Below are 22,194 nucleotides of genomic sequence, written 5' to 3'. Positions count from 1 at the left end.
TATGCGTGATTATCAGATGAAAATACGAAACACAAAAGTCTGCGATAAGGATGTCGGCATTCTTAGATGTGCTGCTTAAGACTTATCCATTGAAAGCTTGCAACCACCGAATAAGCTTATGGAGGACTGTACTTTCTTAAAACAGATAGTATGTTTAAAGAAGACATGCAAAACATCCCAATGTCTAGTATGTATTTAATTGAAATGATATTATACAGTTCGCACAAAATATATAACGCAAGAAAAATTGGTATAAATAATAACAGACTGAGAAGATATAGGTCGGAAGTATTTCAAAACGTTGTCTTCAGATTGTTGTTTTTTTCGTAAAGAATGGATAGTGTGACAATAATAATATATCTTTACGTACTTGGCTTGCAGCCCATGTTATTCGGCGTCCGCTTGTACCCAGGAGCGCATTTACAGATATTTTCCATATTGCAATAATAGGCTCTTCTAAATGATGAATAATAAACATCCGATAAGTACCAGGTGTTGTAGTAACTTTGCTTGTAGTAATTGTGGGAGGGATTCCCACATGCGTGGATGTCTCTACATGAGTTATCCAGAACTAAAATACAAACATATGGCTGTAAGAAGGGGACCAGACGATTTAAGGTATCATTTATGTGTGTATATGCATAATCAATGGATTTAACTTATCAAAAGGAGTGTTTCTTTATGTTACATTTGTTTGCTGAGGCAATACCTGGAGTGCATGTTGTGTCAACAGCAGACCTTATTGACTGTCCTTCAGGGCAGCTGCACGTTGCGTTAATACAGACCATTCCAGTCGGACAGTCGCCATTTGTCGTGCACATCTGATCGAGAACTGATAAAAAAATAGACATTCACATTTTGTATTAATTTCACATCAAGAATACTGAAGAAATCGCGTGTCATCAACATTATTAAACAAGTTGAATTGCGGCATTTAAAATCATCTTAAACAATTCAGCAAAAATAGTACTTTTCAAGATTATAACTAGTTAAATGCTTGTATGAACACATTTTAACGGTGTTCGAGTAACGTCCTAAATGGCGAGGATGCTGACAATGACTTCGTAGCCGTTCTTCGTTATAAAAAATACGTAAACAAATTATCGTATTTATGACACATTTTTATAACGTTATACGCAATGAGTTTTTTTATACCTGTAACACATACGCCATCACTTAGCACGTGACCGTCCATACAGGCGCAGACATCATTTTTGCAGGTAGTGTTCGTTATTGGGCCGCACGTTGGTGTTTCACACGACATTCCGGCAGCTGAAATTACGCCAAAAACGATATAATCCTTAACGCTACTCGACTTATGGCAACTATAACCTTATTGCACTAAAACTCATACAAGTTTCAAAAATATTCATGTTTTCGTTTTAACTTCTATTTTTAAAGCTTAAAAGGCTAGCACTTAAACATCTTAAACATAAACGTCAGTTTTATATGCTTTCCGGCCATTAACATTTAAATAAAAAACACTTCACTGGATCACAGAGTGAAATACCAATTTGATATTTTTCACTGTTTTGAAATATTGTTCCGCTTTCTCCTGAGACGTCAGCACGCACGTGTTGAGGACACAATTTCAACGACGTCATTACCGAAATGAGATAACGTTCCAATATAATTTGTCGTGCTTTTTTTAAAAGCTTTAATTAACTGAACATATATAAAATCTGTATTTAGACATTGCACTAACGGGAAAATGGTTATAGTGTAAGATCGCCATATCAAGTCGTGAACACCACTACTCCAATCGTGCAATGTAGCGTTGGTAATCACTCGATGGAATACATTACGAGCTCATAGTGAAACACACAAAGTTATCCTGTATAACATAAACAGGTTTCGGTTAAGCGAATTGAACCACACAAGAAACACAAACTGAAAGCTACATCATTTTAGATTTAACATCTGCTTTGCAGTACTTACGTGATATGCACAGTCCGTTGTCTTCTATCCAAACTGTAGAGTCACATTCACACATTCCATTCACGCATGTATATCGGTTGTTCTTAGAATGACACTGTGAGTAGTATGTGCACGGTCTATGTAGAACTGAAAACGAAATTTGAATATAATTTTGCAGTGATTGTTGGATAAGAATATTATGCACTTCAATCCACGCGTATTTGAGGTTCATGCAGAAACACATTTTACAATATTGTTCAGTAAAAGGAAATTTGAAGTGATAATGTGTCAAGAACCATTTAGACCATAACCATCACTTGTGTAATGTGTACTTATATTGGTATAAATCTAGCTTTGTTCAAATTAAATAGTATATCGCGTTTTCTATAATTGCCTTTGATGTTAAGCTTAGTCATGATTTCAAACCAAACACCTGGTGAAAGATATATCACAAGTATTGTACTAGAAATAAAAATGCCGTGTATACAATTACATATTCATAGTAATGGCAAAGTGGTGCCAATAGTTTGTCCATGTCGAGATAAGGAATAAAATGCAAGTCGATAAATTAACAATCAATATTTCCACAATATGACTACGTAAGTGTCGTATTTATTTTTATTTATTTATACGATAATTAGACATAAAAATAATACAATGGGATATCTTTACCGTTTGCTTTCGCAATCATTTAATTACAAATGTTTTATGAAAAATAACCACTTTTAATTTCGTCTTCAAACAGCAAGGAGGATGTGGTGATTTGAATTAATAGTGCAACTTGTAAAATGGGTTAATCGGATTAAGTCTTAAAATACATCCACCATCCTTCAAGTTCATATATATACCTGGTGCACATTCTCCATTCTCCAGGGAATATCCATCAATGCAGTCACAGTAACCCTTTGCAACATTACACTCCGTGAACAATCCTTTACAGTCTCGTTGGTTCTCGGCTGAGCAGAGATCTAAAACAAGAAGTAGACCATTATAGACACAAAAGGATCACATTTTTGAAGGGACTAGACACCAGTTGGTACGAAAATCGATTTCTTTAGGAGTACAGCTAAATAAACTGACTCTATGCGATGTGATACATCAGTATGTAAGAATGTATGTAAAGACGCAGTTTTCATAAATGAAGAATACTCTATAATTGAAACAAAATTTCGCGCCCTCAGACTTACATTCCCATTATATGTTGTTGTTGTTTTTTCGATAATTTAAGTGACATTTCAGGCATCAATATGAATAAAGTTTATTTATCTTTTAACGTGTGATAAATACGTGTTTACAAGGCTGACTGCTCAATTTGAATTCTTACACATGACGTCAAAGCGAAGGACGTACATTTAACGCACTAATATATATACTGACTTTTGATTTCAATTTTAATTTGCATACGGAATCTTGATAAAAATATGCAACTTTCGACAATAGTTCGATCATTAATTTTAATAAGATCAATATGATACACTTAAAATAATTTATACTGACTTTTGATTTCAATTTTAATTTGTATACGGAGTCTTGATTAAACATATGCAACATCTGCAGAAAGTTTGATCATTCATTTTAATAAGATCAATATGATGCACTTAAAATATTTTGAGTAGTTCCACAATACATATGCAAAAAGCTACAGAAACATGCTCAATAGCAAAAAGTTTAAACATAAACCCGGTTTAGTGGCAATGGGCAAACGCCCAAGACATAGAATACAAAATCACAAACAAGAAACATAGAACAGCACAAAACTCTACAAACGGCACAGTGCATAAATACTATATATATATAAATAATTGATATGTTTATCAAGAATTGTTAGGTACCGCCTTGGAACGGTCAGTAAAATGTAAATTTACTGGGGGTTTAAATAAGTCGTAGTTAGAACATAGTTAATTTGCTAAGGATTAAGAAAGGTGTAACAAGCAAAGCGAGAGAGCCCTTCTTGGACATTAAGATACTTAATATGATCTTAATGTCTATATTTGTAACCTGCTTTCAGCATTCCAGAAACAAATTATGACGTCATGTCATTTAAGTTAAAAAAGATCGAATCTTAACGATTAAAAATGGTCCTTAAAGGAGCCCGAAATGCGATTTCATTGGCTCTAAATGTAGGTTATATTCTAAAGTATGTAAAAGCACAATTCTGAATTATAAGGCAGTTAATAATTTTATCAAATCAAAGTCTTGTTATAAGTTTGCATTTGCTTTTTGTATCTTAAGTTAGTATGAACATTCATGAACACAATAATATCTTTCTCCAAAACGATTGATTGTACACATCATTATTTGTAGAGAGAATTTAAAATATTTGATGGAAATAAGGGATATGTAAAATTAAACTGGTTATATATTACTGATTTGTTACCTTTCCGTATGGACAATATACATACTCTTTAAAATTATTTTAAGTTCATCAGTTAATCATATTAGTAACGTTTCTACTCACTTGGCTCGCAGTAATGCCACTCTTGATTACAATAAAGAAGTGATGAGTTACATCCGGTATCTGAACTCCATGGGTCACATGTTTCTGAAATCAGCATGTTTTAGTTGACACAAATGCTATTGCAGTCGTGTTTGTGAACGAAGAATTGAACTTTACATTCGAATGATGGCATTACCCTATTAGTGAATAATAACGAACCTGATATTACATTTAGATTACCCTTCGATGTTAAGATGCTGTTTGTGTATTTTCTGCAATGATTTGACAAACGCGTTCATTTTTTGCTAAATCGGAAACCACTATTCAAATGGTGCATGTTCTTTTGCAAGATTTCTTTAATTTTACACAAATACGTTATGACAAATATTAAAAGAAAAAAAAAAACATATTAGAGTTCCTTACAGCGTGTGTGTATGCAGTATTACGCTCAATGATGAGTATATGGTACTTACTTTTAGAACACACATTCATTCCATACACATCACAAGATGGATACCATAGACTGTCGGTACATTCAACGTTCTCATTGCAATACGTGCTATATTGATATTGATCACTTGGCTTAACCAATTCTGTAAAATAAATCATTTTAGTTTTTACGTGCAGCTTTTAAAACACTGATATATCGCATACAAATCACAGAAAGGATTTCATGGATTGCTGGTACATTCAAAGTACTAATCGCAATGAGTGCCATATAAATATGAAGCACTAGGCTTAACCACTTCTGTAAAATTAAACATTTTAGTTTCAAATTTCAGCTTTTGAATTCCGTTTAGTCCCAAACATTGACCGTGCTATGCTTTATTAATGTGTATAAGTCTGAGACGTGATTTTTTTATTATGCCTTGTTGTATATTGTAGTTCACTTTGAACTAATACATACAGTGATATTACTTTTAATTCTCATATTTTCTTACGGCCTGTCGAATTGCATTCGCCGAATCTGTTATCTTCGTATCCATAGCGACAGCCACAAAACAATCCATCAACACCGTCTTCCCCCTCGTAACAGGCAGAGTTAAACACCGACAAACAGTCAAAGTTTGAGTTGCATGGGTCATTTAAGCCTGAAAAAATATCAACATTTAGGCGGTTATCCCATCATTTATTTGATAAAGGTATTTTGTGGTCTATGCACGTTTGTACATCTCGTTCAGTGTAATTTGGCCCTTACCTTTTGCCTTTAAACATAGTTGATATTTAATTTTCTTGACAACTGGCCTGACCCTGTAGTAGCTTAAAACATGTTAATTCTAGTTCATGTCATGTAATGGATAATACCAAGTGATGTTTCGGTCATGAAATTATTTAAGTTTGACTCAATTATGCAAATCAACTCTTTTTCTCACTTTATAAAGTGCGGCAACAACGGCACCCATTTTGTTTTCCGCTATGTGAGTTTAGCACAGTCCCATGATATTTTGCTTATATTGCCCTTATATATTGATTTCGATAATGCTATATATACCAACAACACCCCAAAACATTGCGAAAGATCTAGCGAAAATCTGCCAATGACCAATTATCTTCAGTTCTATATGATTATTAGATGTACCAACAACTGGGGCATTGTGACTACAAGACTGACAAAAAAGGCCACACACGAAGAAGTCAGTCACAGGAAAAACAAACAAAATCAATAATATTAAAGTGAATACCCGTCTTTTGTCAATTTTGGGGGTGGGGGGGGTACCCAGGGATAGATCCAGGTTTGAGCGTAAGGGTGTGGCCTTACTTAGGGGCGTTACCGTTTGATTTGCCCTTCGATTATAATCCATATCAATTTGGTTTAAAGTGATGGAAGGGAGGTTGGGGCTACCCCACGAGAGTTCTAACAATTTCTAGTCCAATATGGTGCAGGTTTGGCATATTTTATTACCTTATTCCTTTTTAAAACAAGAATTGAACGGTTTAGGGGGCGGGGCGCATCCAGCTGGATCCGCTTATAGTACCGCGTAAAACCGGGCAATGAGACACTTAAATATTGTCGTTTAATTAATCGGATTGCGTTAATAACGCCATTGGAATTTAACAAGAACCTTTTTTGTGTTCAAAATCTTTTAGGGGTTCAAGTATTGTTGTGTCAGGATGTGAGAGAGCCCCTTTTAATCCTTGAATCTGCACATTTAATCTTACCTAACAAATGCGTGTTTCCACCCACTGACGTATACTGATATTCACAGAAAGACTATAAAGACTATAACAAAAAAACAACAACATATATTCCTTGTAAATAAATGTTTGATTTTACCTAACAGCTGGCAGTCTCCATCGACGGGTTTGTACTGACTTCCACATACACATTGAGCAGGGCCCGTTGAATTGTCACATAAACTTCCAATCATGTGTCCACAATCAAAATCAGTCGTACATTCACTGCCAGGTACTAGGGTAACATTAAGGTATCCGATAAACAATAATGTAAATTTTGGATGCCTGATGACTCTATATGATTTGGTATTGTTTGAAATGGTTTATGTGTAGGGAAAGAATATACAAAAATACAAACTGCAATAACTTCACATGTGAAGTCATTTATTTTACATATTATTTATCAGCAAGCCATACCCTTTCAAATAATATCAAATTAATATGGAATCAACAGGCATCACAATTTATCTAATCTCCAAAGGTATCAATATATGTTCCTCTTAAACCCCAAACCTTAAAGGGGCTAGATACCAGATAGTCTAAAAATCTAAAAAACAATACATTACCCCGTCAGCGATTCATAAATTGTACGATTCATGTCACTTAAATTAAGTCTAGAAAAGCGGACTATGGTATGAAGGATAAACATATTGATTGAATGAATTTCTGACAATAACAAAAAAAACATGGAAAGAAATGGTCAAATAAAACACCTTACTAACATTATTATCATCAAAATGAGTAAAGAACGAACCTTTTGGTAAGCATCCTGCAGTGTCTGGCTCTGTCCAACTCGGGCACGCACATTCATTATTTATGCACTCGGCATTTAGTATGTTGTACATGGATATACATTCATCGAAGGACGTACATACTACGGAAACAAACAAACCATTACAATGATTAATACATTTACATATATAAACAATGAAATGCTGTATATTATTCTTATTGAGCAAAATAGTATATGAATAATTGAAAATGTTAATTCATTGGCTAGTGTTAACCGGACCTTTGCTATAGCATTCTGTTCCATTTTCATTTTCCGTATGTGTTGGATAACACTGACAAAGATGAGTAACTTCGTCGCAAAAGCCGCCCCCAAGCACTGTATCACACTGGCGTTGCCCCAAAACACAAGGGTCACCAGGATCTGAAAAATACACGTCGTATTTTGTGAAAATTTAGTAACATTATTGTTTAAATACCATGCATTTCAAACAGCATGTTAAACTGTTTATTTCGTTTTGTTTTCATAAACATATGTGACATTGTCCGCGAAACTGAGCTTGTGGGGGCATTTGCATAATCAAAAACCAATCTTAGCGCTTGGATAATAAATCTAAATTGATACCAACTTATAATAATAAGTTAAGATAAACATTAAAAAAATCATGCAAAAATGGCCATGACACTTTTCTTCAGATGTATTTTTAGCAGACAACATCACATATATTAAAAATACTATATTCAAATTAAGTTGTTTTACTTCGTTCAAGCAGTGGATCTTTCATCCATCTGTATGGATCAACTGACGGAAAGCACGCATGGGTGTCCTCGAAAGGGCTTGTAAAGTTTGCTTCGTAACACAGACCGTCGATCATACAAAATGTAAGCATCTCCTGAATACAGATAATGAGTTTAATATAAATAAATTAGGCACAAAGCAAGTGGGTCTTATTTTAATAGTTCATTGAGAAAAAAGTTAAGAAGCTTAAAGAGTATATACGTATCATTTACAAGAATTTGGTTGGTGTTAAAACAACAGAAACTTCAGCGACAAGTCATGTAGTAAACAATAACGAAAACCATATTCATTATTCATACATTTGGAAATTCTTCCCGATATTCAAACAATCTTCCATAAATGGTTGGTCCAACTGGGGTCTGTAAGTCTTCGTAGACGGTCACCTCACACCGTACCTGATGAATACTTGATAGTTATAAAAGCACAATTACTGAAGCATATTATTCTGATTATTAATATGATAATAAGATGTATTAAATATAAATAATGCTATTCTGTCATTTGAATTCTGCATTACTGTTTTCTTTGCTTCAAATTCTCATAGCAATAGGTAATAACTGTTTGCAGCAGTACTTTATTCATAAAATAAATACAAGTATACGGTACTGTTTCAATGTATTGATATTTAAATTTTGTGTTGATGTGATAAGACCTACGGTGGAAATATAACACTCCTCTCCTGACGTCGTAAACAACGTTGACCGGATATTCAGTCGTTGAGGCGAAGAGTCAGTAGTAGAACTATCGAAAAAGCCAGAGTCGATAAGCGTATCGCCGTTGAACCTGTATGATATATATTATATAAAATAAAAGTGACTGTATGAGAGTTCTGAGGTCAATTGCATATTACATGACATTGAAGTCTAGAGCTACGAAACTTCCCGACGCCCGCAATCCAAACCAAGAGCTGCGATGAAAAACAATAATAACAACAACACTTTTCTACGTATAAAAGAAGATATTGGGAAAAAATCCTATCAGACTATTAATTGGCTATCGATTTTATCGTATTATCTTGGATTTTTTTTTCGAATGGGTGCGTATAAGAAGCCGATGTCTTAAAACGGTATAAACGACATTTTTATTTTCTGCTTGCTTGGCAAACATTTACGGTGTACATATCAATATCATATTTTGACTGCTTTAACAATGTTTTGTTTATTTTCCGTCAAGCAAACGTCACAAAGCGTTTATTGTGGGGGGTAGCATCGTTTGCAATGTCGTTATAATAACGACATCCCGACGTAATATTTCGCACGGGATTTTCAAATTCTTAATTTTAAGAATAAAAGCAACACTCTTTTTCAGTTATTTTCTTTTAATACTCGTGTATGTTTGTTTTAATCGTGATCATTGAAAATAGTATTTACATTATTGACTGCGCTTCTCGTTGAGCATTTCTATCTATTATCAGTCGATCTTTGACCAAAATTTAACAATGTAACTCTATTGAACACATACAAATATTTTGCACATGGGATGGGTGAAAAAAGGTCAATATAGTAGTTTACCATTCAATGAAATGTAATTTGTTTTCCACTGGAACAAAACTGCAGATCAAGGTATCTGTATCGAACTCGTATGCCAAATCATCAACTTGGATGCTTGGGGTCAGAGAGGATGTATGCCAAGTGTCCCCGGTGTGCGACGAAGTACACTCTGTGGTCAGCGAACATTTCAACGCACTGCTGTAGTAGTTACGTTTAATTCCATCGTACATGTAAGGTACGTCATAATAAGAATCAACATCTCCAGACAACTCGTGATTATCCTGGAGCTCACTTGATGATGGGCAGTGGCACTGGTAGAAGGTATCATTAAAGGCATAACTCTTGAAGTTGGAAGGATTACGAAGGCTTTCACTTGATGTCACGCTGAAACAACAAATTGAATACATAATATATGAATATAAATATAATGTTTAAATCAAGTAAAGCAAATGTATTACTGTTCACCTTAAAACTGATAAAACCCCACCTCCAACTGTTAATAAAGCCATTGCTGTCAGTTCCAAACGATCCATCACCGTGTCTATACTGATTATTTTGAAAAGCAGCAAGACCATCCAATTCAGTAAACTCTTCAAACCCGCCAACATCATTTATAACCAGTTCTAGTGAGCTTGTATCGTAGTTCCTCGAAATTTCGAGTGATAATCCATTTTTTAGGATGATTGATTGGCTGCTACTGGATAGATACTCCACCTTGAATGGTCATGAAGACATACATAACTATTTCGAACAAATACATAAAATCACTGCACAAGAACATATATATTTATTTGATTCATTGGTTGTTGAGTTTATACACGTTGGGAATATTTTATCAACAATGGTACGACAAATTATCGATAGATAAGTAGTTCAGTGAATTATCTTCATGTTATTAATTTAACAAAACGTTTGAAATGCAAAATCAAATAAAACTTTGTCAAACTATAATTTTCTTCGTATATAGTTCTTAATCACTCCGTCAAAAAGCGTTTACACAAAACGTTCGTTGATAAAATGCGGCCAAAAGCCCAATTGTTCAGACTTTGTTAACCTTAGTTTGTTGTAAACTGAATCGTTGTAAACGTTAAAATCATTTATACTGTAACCATATTGCAGACACACATGTGATCTGCGGTATGTTTTTAAAGTTATTAAGACACCAAGTACATCAATTCATGTTTTGTTTGATATATTAGCATATCATCAAATATTTTATCTTTCAAATTTAACAACGATGTCAATAATAACGTTGTAGACTTTTACAAAATTCAAAGCAGTCGACCCAATGTCTTTCAAATACTCAAGGCATTACCAAGACTGAAAAAGTAATGACTTACGTAAATCACGCCAGAATGAAACAAATCCAGTTGAGCATCTTCCTCTTGACCAACGTATAGGAAACCCTCTCGGCTGATCGAATCACACAGGTCCACGGTATATATTTCGTTTCGATTCCTAAACGTTACTGCGCATACACAAATGGTTGATGAATCGTGTTGGCAAGCTTCTGTTTTTATTTGAATCTGAAAAAAACATTTGATCGAATGATTTTGAACGCATGTATATTTCATATCAGGTCGACGAAAAGGAGTAAAATCGATTTTAAAAGATAGGTTTCGCATATATAGTACATACCTCGATGGGATACAGGTTACTCCTTAGAACTAAAAATTCGCCGATTGCGTTAACGTCTAAACTTGTTGTAGTATTTCTGATAAAAATAAAACAAAATTCATCACAATAATTGAGATAATTATTTCAGATGTGTGTTATGGATAAACAATTACTTTTGTCTATAAGAATATATATATACTCGTATATCTGATGGTTATTAGAATTTAATTTTACTCTGATCATGAAAGCGCGATTATCATAATAATTAACAATTACGAAACTTTGCAATTTGTGTAATAGTTAGTCGTCTCTCGTTAAATGTTATTTGGTCTTAATCTTTCAGCCTTTAAATATTTGCACTATAGTATCATTATATTTTTACTTAAATATATATGTATAATATATTATAATTCTCAGTATTAGAGCTTTTATAATTACCTTGCATCAATTTTTAAAATTTCAGGGCTGTTAGAAACATCATTCCACCTGATTTCAAAGTAGCGACCCAAATTTAAATTTTTAGTTTCGACGTACACCTTCAAAAAAGAAATAAATTAAATCAAATGTACTCTGATCTCGTCTATACATACTTATAAGTTGCAAAGTTTACAATGATTGTGAACAAACAACTCATAAAACACCTCTACCCGGCAAACACATAAAAATAATGCAGAGTCTTAAATCAGAAATATTACCAGCAATTATACAGTGGTCATGTTATATTTCCATACAAAAGAACATACCATCAAGTCAGGAATATGTAAACCATTTAAGATCTCATGATCTGTTACAAGGCTTTCAAACGACGCCTTAAAGAGATTCGTCCGTTCATGCATTTCGTCGGAAACGATGATTTTTATCCCATAGGTCGTGTCTATGTAGGTTTGATATGTGTAATCTGCACTAAAAGTATACTCATATCGCTGATGTAACTCGCTTAACATGCTTGACCGATATCCACCATTCATTTGCAGCTTGTAGTTTGTGAAACCAGTTATGTTTACTCCACAAAGGTGATGATCGTCTGTTGACAGTTGAAAAGGACAGACACCGTCTTGCGCCAGGTTAACCCAAATGGTACAGTATTCGTCGGTGACGTAGTCGGGAGTACTACAACCAATTGGTGTTTGTGACAACAACGTCACAGCAAACGCGCCTTCAGACGACGCATTCACCACCCACTGCAAAGGATAAATGATGCATGCAATTTCAGTGATATTATCTGGGGTTATATTCCCCAGGTGATGAAAGAAATATCATATGTTTTTTATTACTGAGCATTTGTAACAGAGTTTTACTCATATGTTTAAACAAATCGTACCGAGTAGAATCCAACGTGGCTTGGAGCGCTGAATGTAGGCGTGGATCTGATGCCGAACAGTGTTTCGGACCGTTCAAAAGAACAGCGTACCTGAATTGAATATAAACTATATATATATATATTCATCATTTGCAATTATAGGTATGGCAACAGCATCGGTTTCTCGGAAACTGTTTGTTTTAATAGGATAGACATATAAAACACCATCTTGCACCGACTTAATCGTTTTCTCATTTTCAAAAGTTTAGAAAACATGTGCGATAATTCCTAAAAACCAGAACAAACTTCTCTGCTAAACTCCTTTTCCGGAATTCTAGATAGCTATCAGTTTTCTGTTTAAATATGAAAACATTAAATTTAATGCGTTTTCATCAGTTTACCTATTTGTGAACACTCTTGGAACTACATTTACATGTATAAAGAATCGTCTAATGCAGACTGATCACATAGTTTTACTTATTGTCAATTATGATGAATATAATAAAATGGAATAAGTTTACCTCGTCACCGGATTCGAGTTTACCATATCTGTCCAAAACATCATTTTCGTAAAGTTTTGATTGGTAAAGGTTCATTCTAGAAAACGGCCCTGATCTCTTGATTTGTTCGCCATTTACATACCTTTAAACAAAGTGAACATTTAGCAAGTAACTATACTTTTTATCAATTTTAAGTCATACATTCTGAGGAACTGAACCTATTTTGATTTGTGGACAAGATATGTAAAACATGCTTAAACACAGCACAACGCCGTATACACAGCGCTTTACATCGATGGGTTTTGAAAGCTGATAGGACCGTTAGAAGAATACGCAACCGTAACAGTCAAATAAATGTATTCACTCTTGATAAAAGGCTGTATTTCTGCGGTTTGTTAAGAGTGAGTCAATCTACGTATTTAGTCTGATAAATAATTCATAATTTTGAATAAATGCTGTTGAAACATTCGTAAAGCACTTATTCTTTAAACATAATAAAAAAGCCTGTTTCAGTCCATAATTTTATTCATTTTAATCATACGAACCAGTTAATTGTATAGAAAAATCCATCGTTTATGTTATAATCTGGATAACAAGCTATGCATTGACTAAAGTAATCATAGGGATCATCGCTGCGTGGTATGTTGCAAATGAACACGAGGTTGGGCTCATAGATTATGGTTGCAGAGGTATCCAGTTCAGTTGTAAACTCCAGACTCTGCTGAACTGTGACTGCTATATCTGATATATTTCCTCCAATGTGATACGGTCGGTATGTTTCTAAAATAGGGAAAATAAAATACAACAATGTTTGACGATGTGTTTAAAAATTTTCGTTGGTATGTTTACTGTTGCAGATTCGCTAAGCCCTCAAAGTATGAAGGAAACATGATGAATATCCTTACTAACGAAAATGTATGAATTACCGATGCAATAAGCCGAAAATGGTATTGGTGTTGCAGTCAGATAAACATGGTAGTCATCACCACATTTGCGTAATCGTATAGGGTAGGTAGCAACTGCATCGTAAGGTTCTAGTCCACCAATGACTACATTTTTAGTAACTTCCATATTGTCATTTAAGATGTCGTAATCATCAGATGTCAGTTCATCTACAAGACAGTAAAATAATCCACATACTTTTAATACTAAGTTCTATCAGTATATAAACTTTAGTTAAAAATTATGTTATCGTCGAGTTGTCAAGAGCTTGACGCATTATAAGTTTCGATTTCAAAACATAACATGGATTGCCAATGCGAAAATCAAAAGTATTGCTAGATATATAACGTTGAAATTACAATTAACAGTATTAAATCATTTACACTCATAAAGAATGGTTTGTCGGTCATTTTAAAGCTGCAATCTCACAGATATACCGTTTTTCCAACTTTTTTATTTTATGTCATGGAATTAGCAATTTTTAGCGTCAATATCTGCTAACCAGTGATGAAAGACTGCTGACAAAAAAATCTGATCGCAGATTTTCATATTTCCATTCCAATTTTAATGTTTTATGGCTTAAACCGGTTACTAACGGTTTGAGAAAACTGCAATTTTGGAGCGCAAATAGGAAAATCTGCGACCTGATCTTTTGTCATCAGTATTTTATCATTGGTTTTGCAGATATTTACCCGAAAATGTCCTCGTTCCAAGACAAAGAATAAAGAAAGGTTGTACAAACGTTCAATCTGTGAGAGTGCAGCTTAAAGGACGACGAAAAGAATCTAGAAAACTATTGTCCGTGGCCGGTAGGTCGCTTGTCAGTGCTTATTTAAAATATTGAATGTGAATCTTTCCTGCAAGCCAATCGGTGGATGAAAGAGCCATAAACACTTAAGTGCACCGGCACCGACAACTTTAACTGTTTTATTTCTGAGTGAGTCCTCGACTTGCAGGAGGTATCAATAGGATTCAATTGAAGCAGAATTGGGCTGTAAACTTGAATTTCAGATTAAAAAGTCTATTAATCTGAGTAAATATGTAATTACATAAAATTAGTTATTCTGCATAGAAAAATAAAAAGATATGAACACAACTTAAACTAAATTCTTAACTGGTTTACAAGGCAACATTTGTTGACTGGTAGAACGGCGTCATGTTACATTAAAATAAAATCTTAAATGGGATATAAATATTGATGAATTACCTGTCATAAACACAGGATAAAACGATCCACACATCCCCCTCTCAATGACGCCAGCCAATGTCGCTGGCAAATACGACCTAATATCGTACCATCCTTCTTTCAAACCGTTGTCTTGGACCGCCATTTCAGATTGACTTAGCTTGTAGCCTGGGGACCGACGGAAGAGATCAGGAATAACGCTGAATTGGTCGTAGCAGGCGATACCAATGACTCCTATTTGAAACAATTTCAATAATGTTAAGCATGAACGTTTCGACTGCACATAACTAACGATACTTATGCATAAACGTGTGTGTGTGTGTATGACATTTTGAAACAAGAAAATCAAACGAATGTTATTGAAAGGTATTCTGATCATAGAATTTCAAAATATTTGACGTCTCCCTTCATAACAAAGTGAAACACAGTTGTCTCACTGTACCGGTGCGGTGTTGTGAATTCATTATAAATGTGTTATTCAATGAAATACATTTGATATAGACATAACTCAACGTTGCTAGGTGACTAAATTTTGTTTCATGATAATGGTCAAACGCTTTAAACGGGCTAGACACCAGATCAAGCAAATATCGACAAATACAGTATTTTCTCAAAGCATTCCTAGACCTAGAATTGTCATTGTGAGCTAGAACAAGGTCGATTATACAATTACTTTACATAACTTTCCATGATTAACATTTTAAGCTATTTCACACAACAATCACGTCGCTGTTTCATCTGTGTTTTTTCATTTAAAGTAGCATATAATGGTTTCCTAGTTAAATTATATCTCTTTATAAGTACATATACATATACCGACCATATTTTTACCATACAGGAAGTTGCGTGTACGAAATCCCTTTTACATTGCAGGACAGAGTGGTGAAGTTAAATTGTTTTAAATACGATCAACACTGGACTTTAAATGTATGTGTAGCTAGTTTGTATTTTTATACACTTGCTATAAAGACTATCTGGTTATTCGCATTTGAACTGCATTTGCATTTTCTACTGAAAACCTCAGACATTTCCTAAGTTTATAAATAATATAAAATATATAAATAGAAAATACTAATATATCCGGTATTTTTTCCATACCAGAAGGTGCGCAGATGCCGTTATGTTCTGTGAAGTCTTCTGCACAAAGACACACACCAGAAACACACAGTGAACCCGAAGTGAAATCTGTACAGTTCGTGTCATGATCACAGACGAAGTCAGGGTGATTCAAAACTGTAAGAAAAACATTTATGATAAGGTATATATTCTAGAATATATTCAAAAGAAGGCATTAACTTTAAGAGATATATATACACAATAAAGGATATTTATTTGTTCATATGGATTGCTGAATACTCAGTTTTCATCATCCGTTTGATTCAGTATATACATGAAATTCGTAAACGAACTGACTTGGTTATATTATGAATATACGAAATATTCAAGTTCAATTTAAGTTTAAATGTATGTTATATTAACCAGGGGCTAGCATATGCCTGCGTGTTGTTGCTTTCCGGAGAGTTTCTGGTCTGTTGCTGCTTTCAAAGTAGGAAATTAATGCAAACCAGGTTAAAAAGGGAAAGAAACTCCTAGATACATAAAATACACAAGCACATTGTAGTTGATACTTATCCATCAAACAAATTCCTAAAGAATACATATCGACTTGACATAAAACCGGTCATTTTAAACTTAACTTACATTAAATTCAAACAATTTAATGTAAAACCATAATAAGTTGCAGTGAATCTTTTTTTAATGTTAAAAAGTAAATTTAAAGTATTTATTTTTATTAAATAACTTGAAATTTACAAAAAAGTAAAGTATTTACGTTAAACATGAATAATTATTTCTCAATCTGCATCTCTATAAAGACTGAAGCCCTCTGAAGCTTTTTCGTTATTGCAAGTGTGACTAAATGCAACAGACTATATAAGTATTCAAACTTGACATTTGTACCATTCTTAATAAATAAAAACATTGACAATAAGTGATTGCATTTTTGTTAAAAATATATCATTTTATAAATTGTCTTACATTTGGAATTTGCATTAAAAAAACGATATCAAAGCTTACATTTCATTCAAAATAGGAAAAAAAATAATTATGTACTACGCTGCAATGGCACGAACTTCTCACCTTTATGACAATTGTTGGGGTCCCACTCAGGAGTGAAATAGCCATCCTTACAGGTGCAAATCTTGTCAATGCTACATCTAGCATTTTCAATGAGTTCACATGTTTCTTCGTATTCTGTGCAATCCGCGCCGAGAACTAAAACAATATTAGAACAAATATCAATTATTTTATTTATATTTTGATACATCTTGAGGATTACATGATTACAAGAAATCAAAATATACAAGCCCGGAAATAAAAATTTATGTGCATGTACTTCCCTTCACTTCCTGTAAACGCCATTTAATAATCATAAGAATCACTATTTAGCGTAACAGCCTTCGAGCCAGAAAAAATGAGTTCACTGGCGGTTTAAACTAGTTTATGAGTACCCAACCTAACACTTGTCCTAGGACTTATCAATTATAGCAGATATAAATATAAAAGCTTAATTGAAGCAAGCCTCAACTTTAAGAAATGACACAGAACAATAAAGTAAAAAGAATCTTGTAAAAATGATGAGCAAAAATAATATTTTTATGAAACTTAGAGTATTTAACAGTAACAATAGCTGAAATTCTATGAAACATACGCCAGATGCAGTTTCCATGTTCCTCAAAACCACTGTTACAAGTGGCAACATCGTAGGTCCCAATATAATAGCTATTCCCTGTGTATGGCATGCAGGTTGCATCAGGCACTTGCGTATAGTAGCCTGTAGTCATGCAGTCCATTCCTACATCTGTATTATGTAGAAATAATTATTACAGTAGGTTGGTCTTACTCTATATTATCACGAATGTCGTTTTAAGAGATCAAGGGAACATGTCATGAATGGAACTATACCACTCTCTTCTTCAGCTCATATATCGTGCAATATAATGATAAACGAAATTTATATACTATAAATCATTAAAAAAATAACTTTTAAAAGTGAGAGAAACTGCTATAAAAATTATTACGTACAAGGTCGACAAATGAATTCGTTTTGAGCGGTGTAGTAATCTTCTGGATATACACTATAATACATTGAGTGTTGATCCAAGACAGATGTTTGTTTATGTTGTTCGTTACACTCGCACGTCCCCACGTTGCAAGTAAACGCCTTCGAGTAGACGTCGGAATCGCCAGAACAGTCACTGTTTGACGTACAATTAGCTCCATGGACTACAAAGGAAAGAACACGTTGTTATCTGATTATGAATGTTAAATATCTAAGGTCATATTTGTAACATAGTATTTTTGTTATAAGATTACTGCTTAAGCCTCTTTGTTCGTCATTGTGCACTTGTTTATATATTTGTGCAAAATAATATTAATATTTAAAAAATATTTTCAATAAAGGATGCATTTTACATACTAGGTGTACATCCCAATTCGTTTGCTGTCCTTTTATAACCTGGTGCACAACTGCAAATGTTTTCAACATTGCAGTAGTAAGCGCGTTTAAAGCCCCAGTGATAAGGGTCATTAATGACCCACGATTCAGTGTAAATTCTTCTGTAATCTTCGGTAAAAGGATCAGCACAAACAGGAATATCCTTGCAATAAGAATCAAGCACTGAAAAGGATGGTACATGGATTACACCTTCTTTAGTGTTTAAAATATTTTGAATATTTGTATCGCAAATGACACCACGCGAGGTAGATACAATTTGTATTGACTTATATAAGTTTTCAGAATGAACTACATACGCATATGCAAATATAAAGGGAAGTAATCTCCATAAATTGGAACATAAAATTATAGTACTTTTAACACAATTATAACTATGACAGAGGTTTACACATATCTTATTGGAATAGACGGCTCTAAACGTTATGTTAATATGTTGTTTATAAACTTGAAATATCAATACTGTTACAGTTGAGATAATAACCAAAAGGACAAGCATGTATAATACAAACCTTTCTGGCATGTTAATGACTTAGGCACCCAGGCGTGACCCTCAGGGCAACTGCAGCTAGAGTTCCGACAAAATTCCGTTGGGCAATCGGAGGCAACCGAGCACCGTGCATGAATCACTACAAGTTACCACATAAATAGATATATATCTCATATATGCAAGCGATCGAACAAACAATTACAATTATCAAAATCTCTGTATTTGATTAGTTGGTCAAGGGCGCGATTACCACTTTGTTTCATGGTGTGAAATAAGAGAATGAAAACAAAGTTATGGCATATTTAAAAATGAATATATATCACTATAACAATATTGCTATTCACGTTTGAAAACGTATGTTAACGAAATGATCCAACAATATATAACGTATCTAACAATGGAATGATTTGAATAAACAAAGCATGGAGATTCGGACCAATAGTTATGAGTTTTGAAATATAAAAATACTTAATTGAATACCTAAAACACATGCATTTTCGCTGAGTATATATCCCGGCATGCAATCGCATATTCCTTCAAAACACGTAGTGTTTGTCTCGGCCCCACATGCTGGTGTAGTGCATGGCATTCTCGCGGCTTAAAGATGTGAAACAAATTTCCATAATCGACATGTGTTGATACTATCTTTACTTACAAGAGGTATACATGTTACGTTGATACTTTTGATATATAACAATTATATGATAAATTGATATTTTTTTCTTTTCATGACAATTATAGTTCATTGATTGTTGAGCTAGAAATTTAACCATGAATTACACACACATACCTATGTGTTATGTTAAATACCAAAAGTTTTGTTTCTAGTATCAGTCGCTACTGGTTAGGGACCAATTTTGGTAGATAAATGGAAGTATCTTGCAATACTGAATCTTTTCGAATGAAATATTTGATGGAGAAAGTTCTATAATTTGTATGATGCAATAAATAATGAACGTTTTTAGTTTAAGATGGAAATCACTCGCCAAACATACTGAATAAAATAAACAGACAGTTTTATCATATACAACTTTCTATAAAACATTTTAGCATTAAATCGAGTGTTCAATGCAGATGTTCTCTTTTATAATGTATATTTGAAATAATGTTATTCCAACAATTCATACGTGATTTGCATAAGCCGTCTTCCTCAACCCAAAGATTGGGGTCACACGCGCAATGTTGGTCTTGGCACACGTATCGTCCGTTCTTAGAAGAGCACTGCGAGTTATCGGAACACTCGCGATCGAACACTGTATATGATATATGAAATACATTCATAAAGAAATTATTTGACGACTTGGCTGATTAGATTGGACATGTCCGGCTTTCAAAGGTATGCTTATAAAGCACATGTTTATATGCACAGGATCAAACGAAATTAGATACATTGACAGACAATCAAAAGAGCTATGAATTATGAAAGTTGAAGAAAAATCAATGTAAATAAAAATATTTCGTAAAACCAAAGTATATCGGGGTTCACTATTGAATGGCAAACAAAACAGCAATTGTTCCCGTAGTCGCATTCCGTCTTCTTGCATCAATTATTTATACCAAATGATCCATTTGACAAGAAAACAAATAACTATCGTGTCAAAAAGCTACACTGTGACTGTTTACAAACCTGCTGAGCATTCTCCATCCAACATGGAGAAGCCGTCCGGGCAATCACAGTAGCCCTTGTCGAAGTTGCATTCAGTACCCTGCTTACAGTCTCTCTGGTCACTTGTAGAGCAAAGGTCTGTAAAGCGTTGAACAATGCAACAGTAATTTCATTTCTTTATTAAGTAAACAAACATGGGGTCATGATTACGAACATCATGTCTCTTGGAGCTTTTTCACTAAACTTTTGAGTCTGAATTATACTCGATCTCAGAGAAGCAAATTTTACCAAAATAGCGTCAGAACATAAACCGTTGAAAAAACGTTCAGCTAAAGTGCTCTCCGAATAACAGTTGCACAATGATATTAAAGTTCCCTGTGTTGCGTCCTAAATATGTAATTTTGATATGTACTTGTGTGAATGAGAAAGCTAGTGCAATATAAAATCTCAAGTCTTAATTATATCTCCAAGAAGATGAATCATTTGTCAAACATCTCTGATGAGATACCAAACGCAGTCATTATGCCTCAGTGCCGCAATAAAAAAGGCATGTTTGACAATTTAAAACATGAAATAATACGAAGAAACAACTCATACCAATCTTTATGATAACCCAGTGTTTTTTTCAACTTTATGTGAATTCGGCTAGGGCCCTTCGATTTATTTATATAACAACAAAAGACATTTAATTGCAAAATAGTATCATTAAAGTAAACAAAGCATACCAACTTTAACATAATTTCCATACTTTTCAGATTTAACGAATGCATTCAAATTTCAAACATAACCCTGCTAGTTGACTTGATCAGAGTTGAGCGATATTTTATTTCATTTAGTTATTTTTACTGTAAACTTTGAATCCGTTTTTTATGTACTTTTTGGGATAACAAGTGTGTCCAAATTTCGGCCCTATTTTCAGTCAAACAGAAACGCCGAAACTGCAGGACCCAATTGTCTTAAACTAGTTAAGTCTTTGTTTTGGTAAAAGTTAATTGCGTGGTAAGTTTTTATCAATTAATTAGTCCTTAAAATCAGCATGCGAACCGATATTCTAAGGATAAGTTATCCAGTTCCATCATGCAATTGACAACAAACGTCCAATATAGCAATACTTACATGGCTCGCATTTGAGTGTGTCTTGAGCACAGTACAGAAGGGACGAGTTGCAAGTAAAGCTACCATCCATTGCATATGAATCACAGTTACCTATAACACAAACACTCGTGAGGTATAAATACGTGAAGCTCTTACTGGGGTATCAAAGAAACTTAATAGTACGAAGGATTATTAAAAATAATGTATCCTTTCAAAACCATGGACTTATTTTTATTTTACACTGGAATAGAACATCATATCAAAGAAACATACAAACGTACGTTTTACACAGGACAGGTAGTTGATTTTGTCGCATGAAGTGTACCAAAGATTTGTGGAACAATTGGTGTCGCTTGAACAATAATCCCAGAGCGATTCTTCATACGGCCTGATCACA

General features: G+C 33.9%; 1 protein-coding gene across 1 annotated transcript in view; it reads right to left on the bottom strand.

Annotated features, from left to right (window-relative positions):
* LOC128219546 (uncharacterized) overlaps window positions 1–22,194 on the bottom strand; it is a 79,132-nt gene extending 56,938 nt beyond the window's left edge. The window contains exons 1-36 of the mRNA XM_052927366.1: window positions 22,079–22,194; window positions 21,819–21,908; window positions 20,724–20,840; window positions 20,224–20,349; window positions 19,577–19,693; window positions 19,119–19,235; window positions 18,571–18,771; window positions 18,177–18,377; window positions 17,803–17,952; window positions 17,232–17,366; window positions 16,191–16,325; window positions 15,114–15,326; window positions 13,891–14,076; window positions 13,510–13,744; window positions 12,986–13,106; window positions 12,486–12,575; window positions 11,908–12,345; window positions 11,603–11,700; window positions 11,186–11,261; window positions 10,888–11,073; window positions 10,035–10,261; window positions 9,569–9,931; window positions 8,714–8,840; window positions 8,357–8,452; window positions 8,019–8,151; window positions 7,542–7,682; window positions 7,284–7,403; window positions 6,630–6,764; window positions 5,296–5,445; window positions 4,828–4,947; window positions 4,376–4,459; window positions 2,766–2,885; window positions 1,939–2,064; window positions 1,156–1,272; window positions 710–832; window positions 371–571 (exon numbers count right to left, since the gene is read on the bottom strand). Coding sequence (XP_052783326.1) covers window positions 371–571; window positions 710–832; window positions 1,156–1,272; window positions 1,939–2,064; window positions 2,766–2,885; window positions 4,376–4,459; window positions 4,828–4,947; window positions 5,296–5,445; window positions 6,630–6,764; window positions 7,284–7,403; window positions 7,542–7,682; window positions 8,019–8,151; window positions 8,357–8,452; window positions 8,714–8,840; window positions 9,569–9,931; window positions 10,035–10,261; window positions 10,888–11,073; window positions 11,186–11,261; window positions 11,603–11,700; window positions 11,908–12,345; window positions 12,486–12,575; window positions 12,986–13,106; window positions 13,510–13,744; window positions 13,891–14,076; window positions 15,114–15,326; window positions 16,191–16,325; window positions 17,232–17,366; window positions 17,803–17,952; window positions 18,177–18,377; window positions 18,571–18,771; window positions 19,119–19,235; window positions 19,577–19,693; window positions 20,224–20,349; window positions 20,724–20,840; window positions 21,819–21,888 — 5,395 coding nt within the window. The 5' untranslated portion in view covers window positions 21,889–21,908; window positions 22,079–22,194. The remainder of the gene's footprint in view (window positions 1–370; window positions 572–709; window positions 833–1,155; window positions 1,273–1,938; window positions 2,065–2,765; window positions 2,886–4,375; window positions 4,460–4,827; window positions 4,948–5,295; window positions 5,446–6,629; window positions 6,765–7,283; window positions 7,404–7,541; window positions 7,683–8,018; window positions 8,152–8,356; window positions 8,453–8,713; window positions 8,841–9,568; window positions 9,932–10,034; window positions 10,262–10,887; window positions 11,074–11,185; window positions 11,262–11,602; window positions 11,701–11,907; window positions 12,346–12,485; window positions 12,576–12,985; window positions 13,107–13,509; window positions 13,745–13,890; window positions 14,077–15,113; window positions 15,327–16,190; window positions 16,326–17,231; window positions 17,367–17,802; window positions 17,953–18,176; window positions 18,378–18,570; window positions 18,772–19,118; window positions 19,236–19,576; window positions 19,694–20,223; window positions 20,350–20,723; window positions 20,841–21,818; window positions 21,909–22,078) is intronic.

This window comes from Mya arenaria, chromosome 15 (assembly GCF_026914265.1).
Source record: "Mya arenaria isolate MELC-2E11 chromosome 15, ASM2691426v1".
Classification (NCBI taxonomy): Eukaryota; Metazoa; Mollusca; class Bivalvia; order Myida; family Myidae; genus Mya; species Mya arenaria.
Note: the sequence above shows the minus strand (reverse complement) of the source record. Positions and strands in the feature narration are given on the sequence as shown.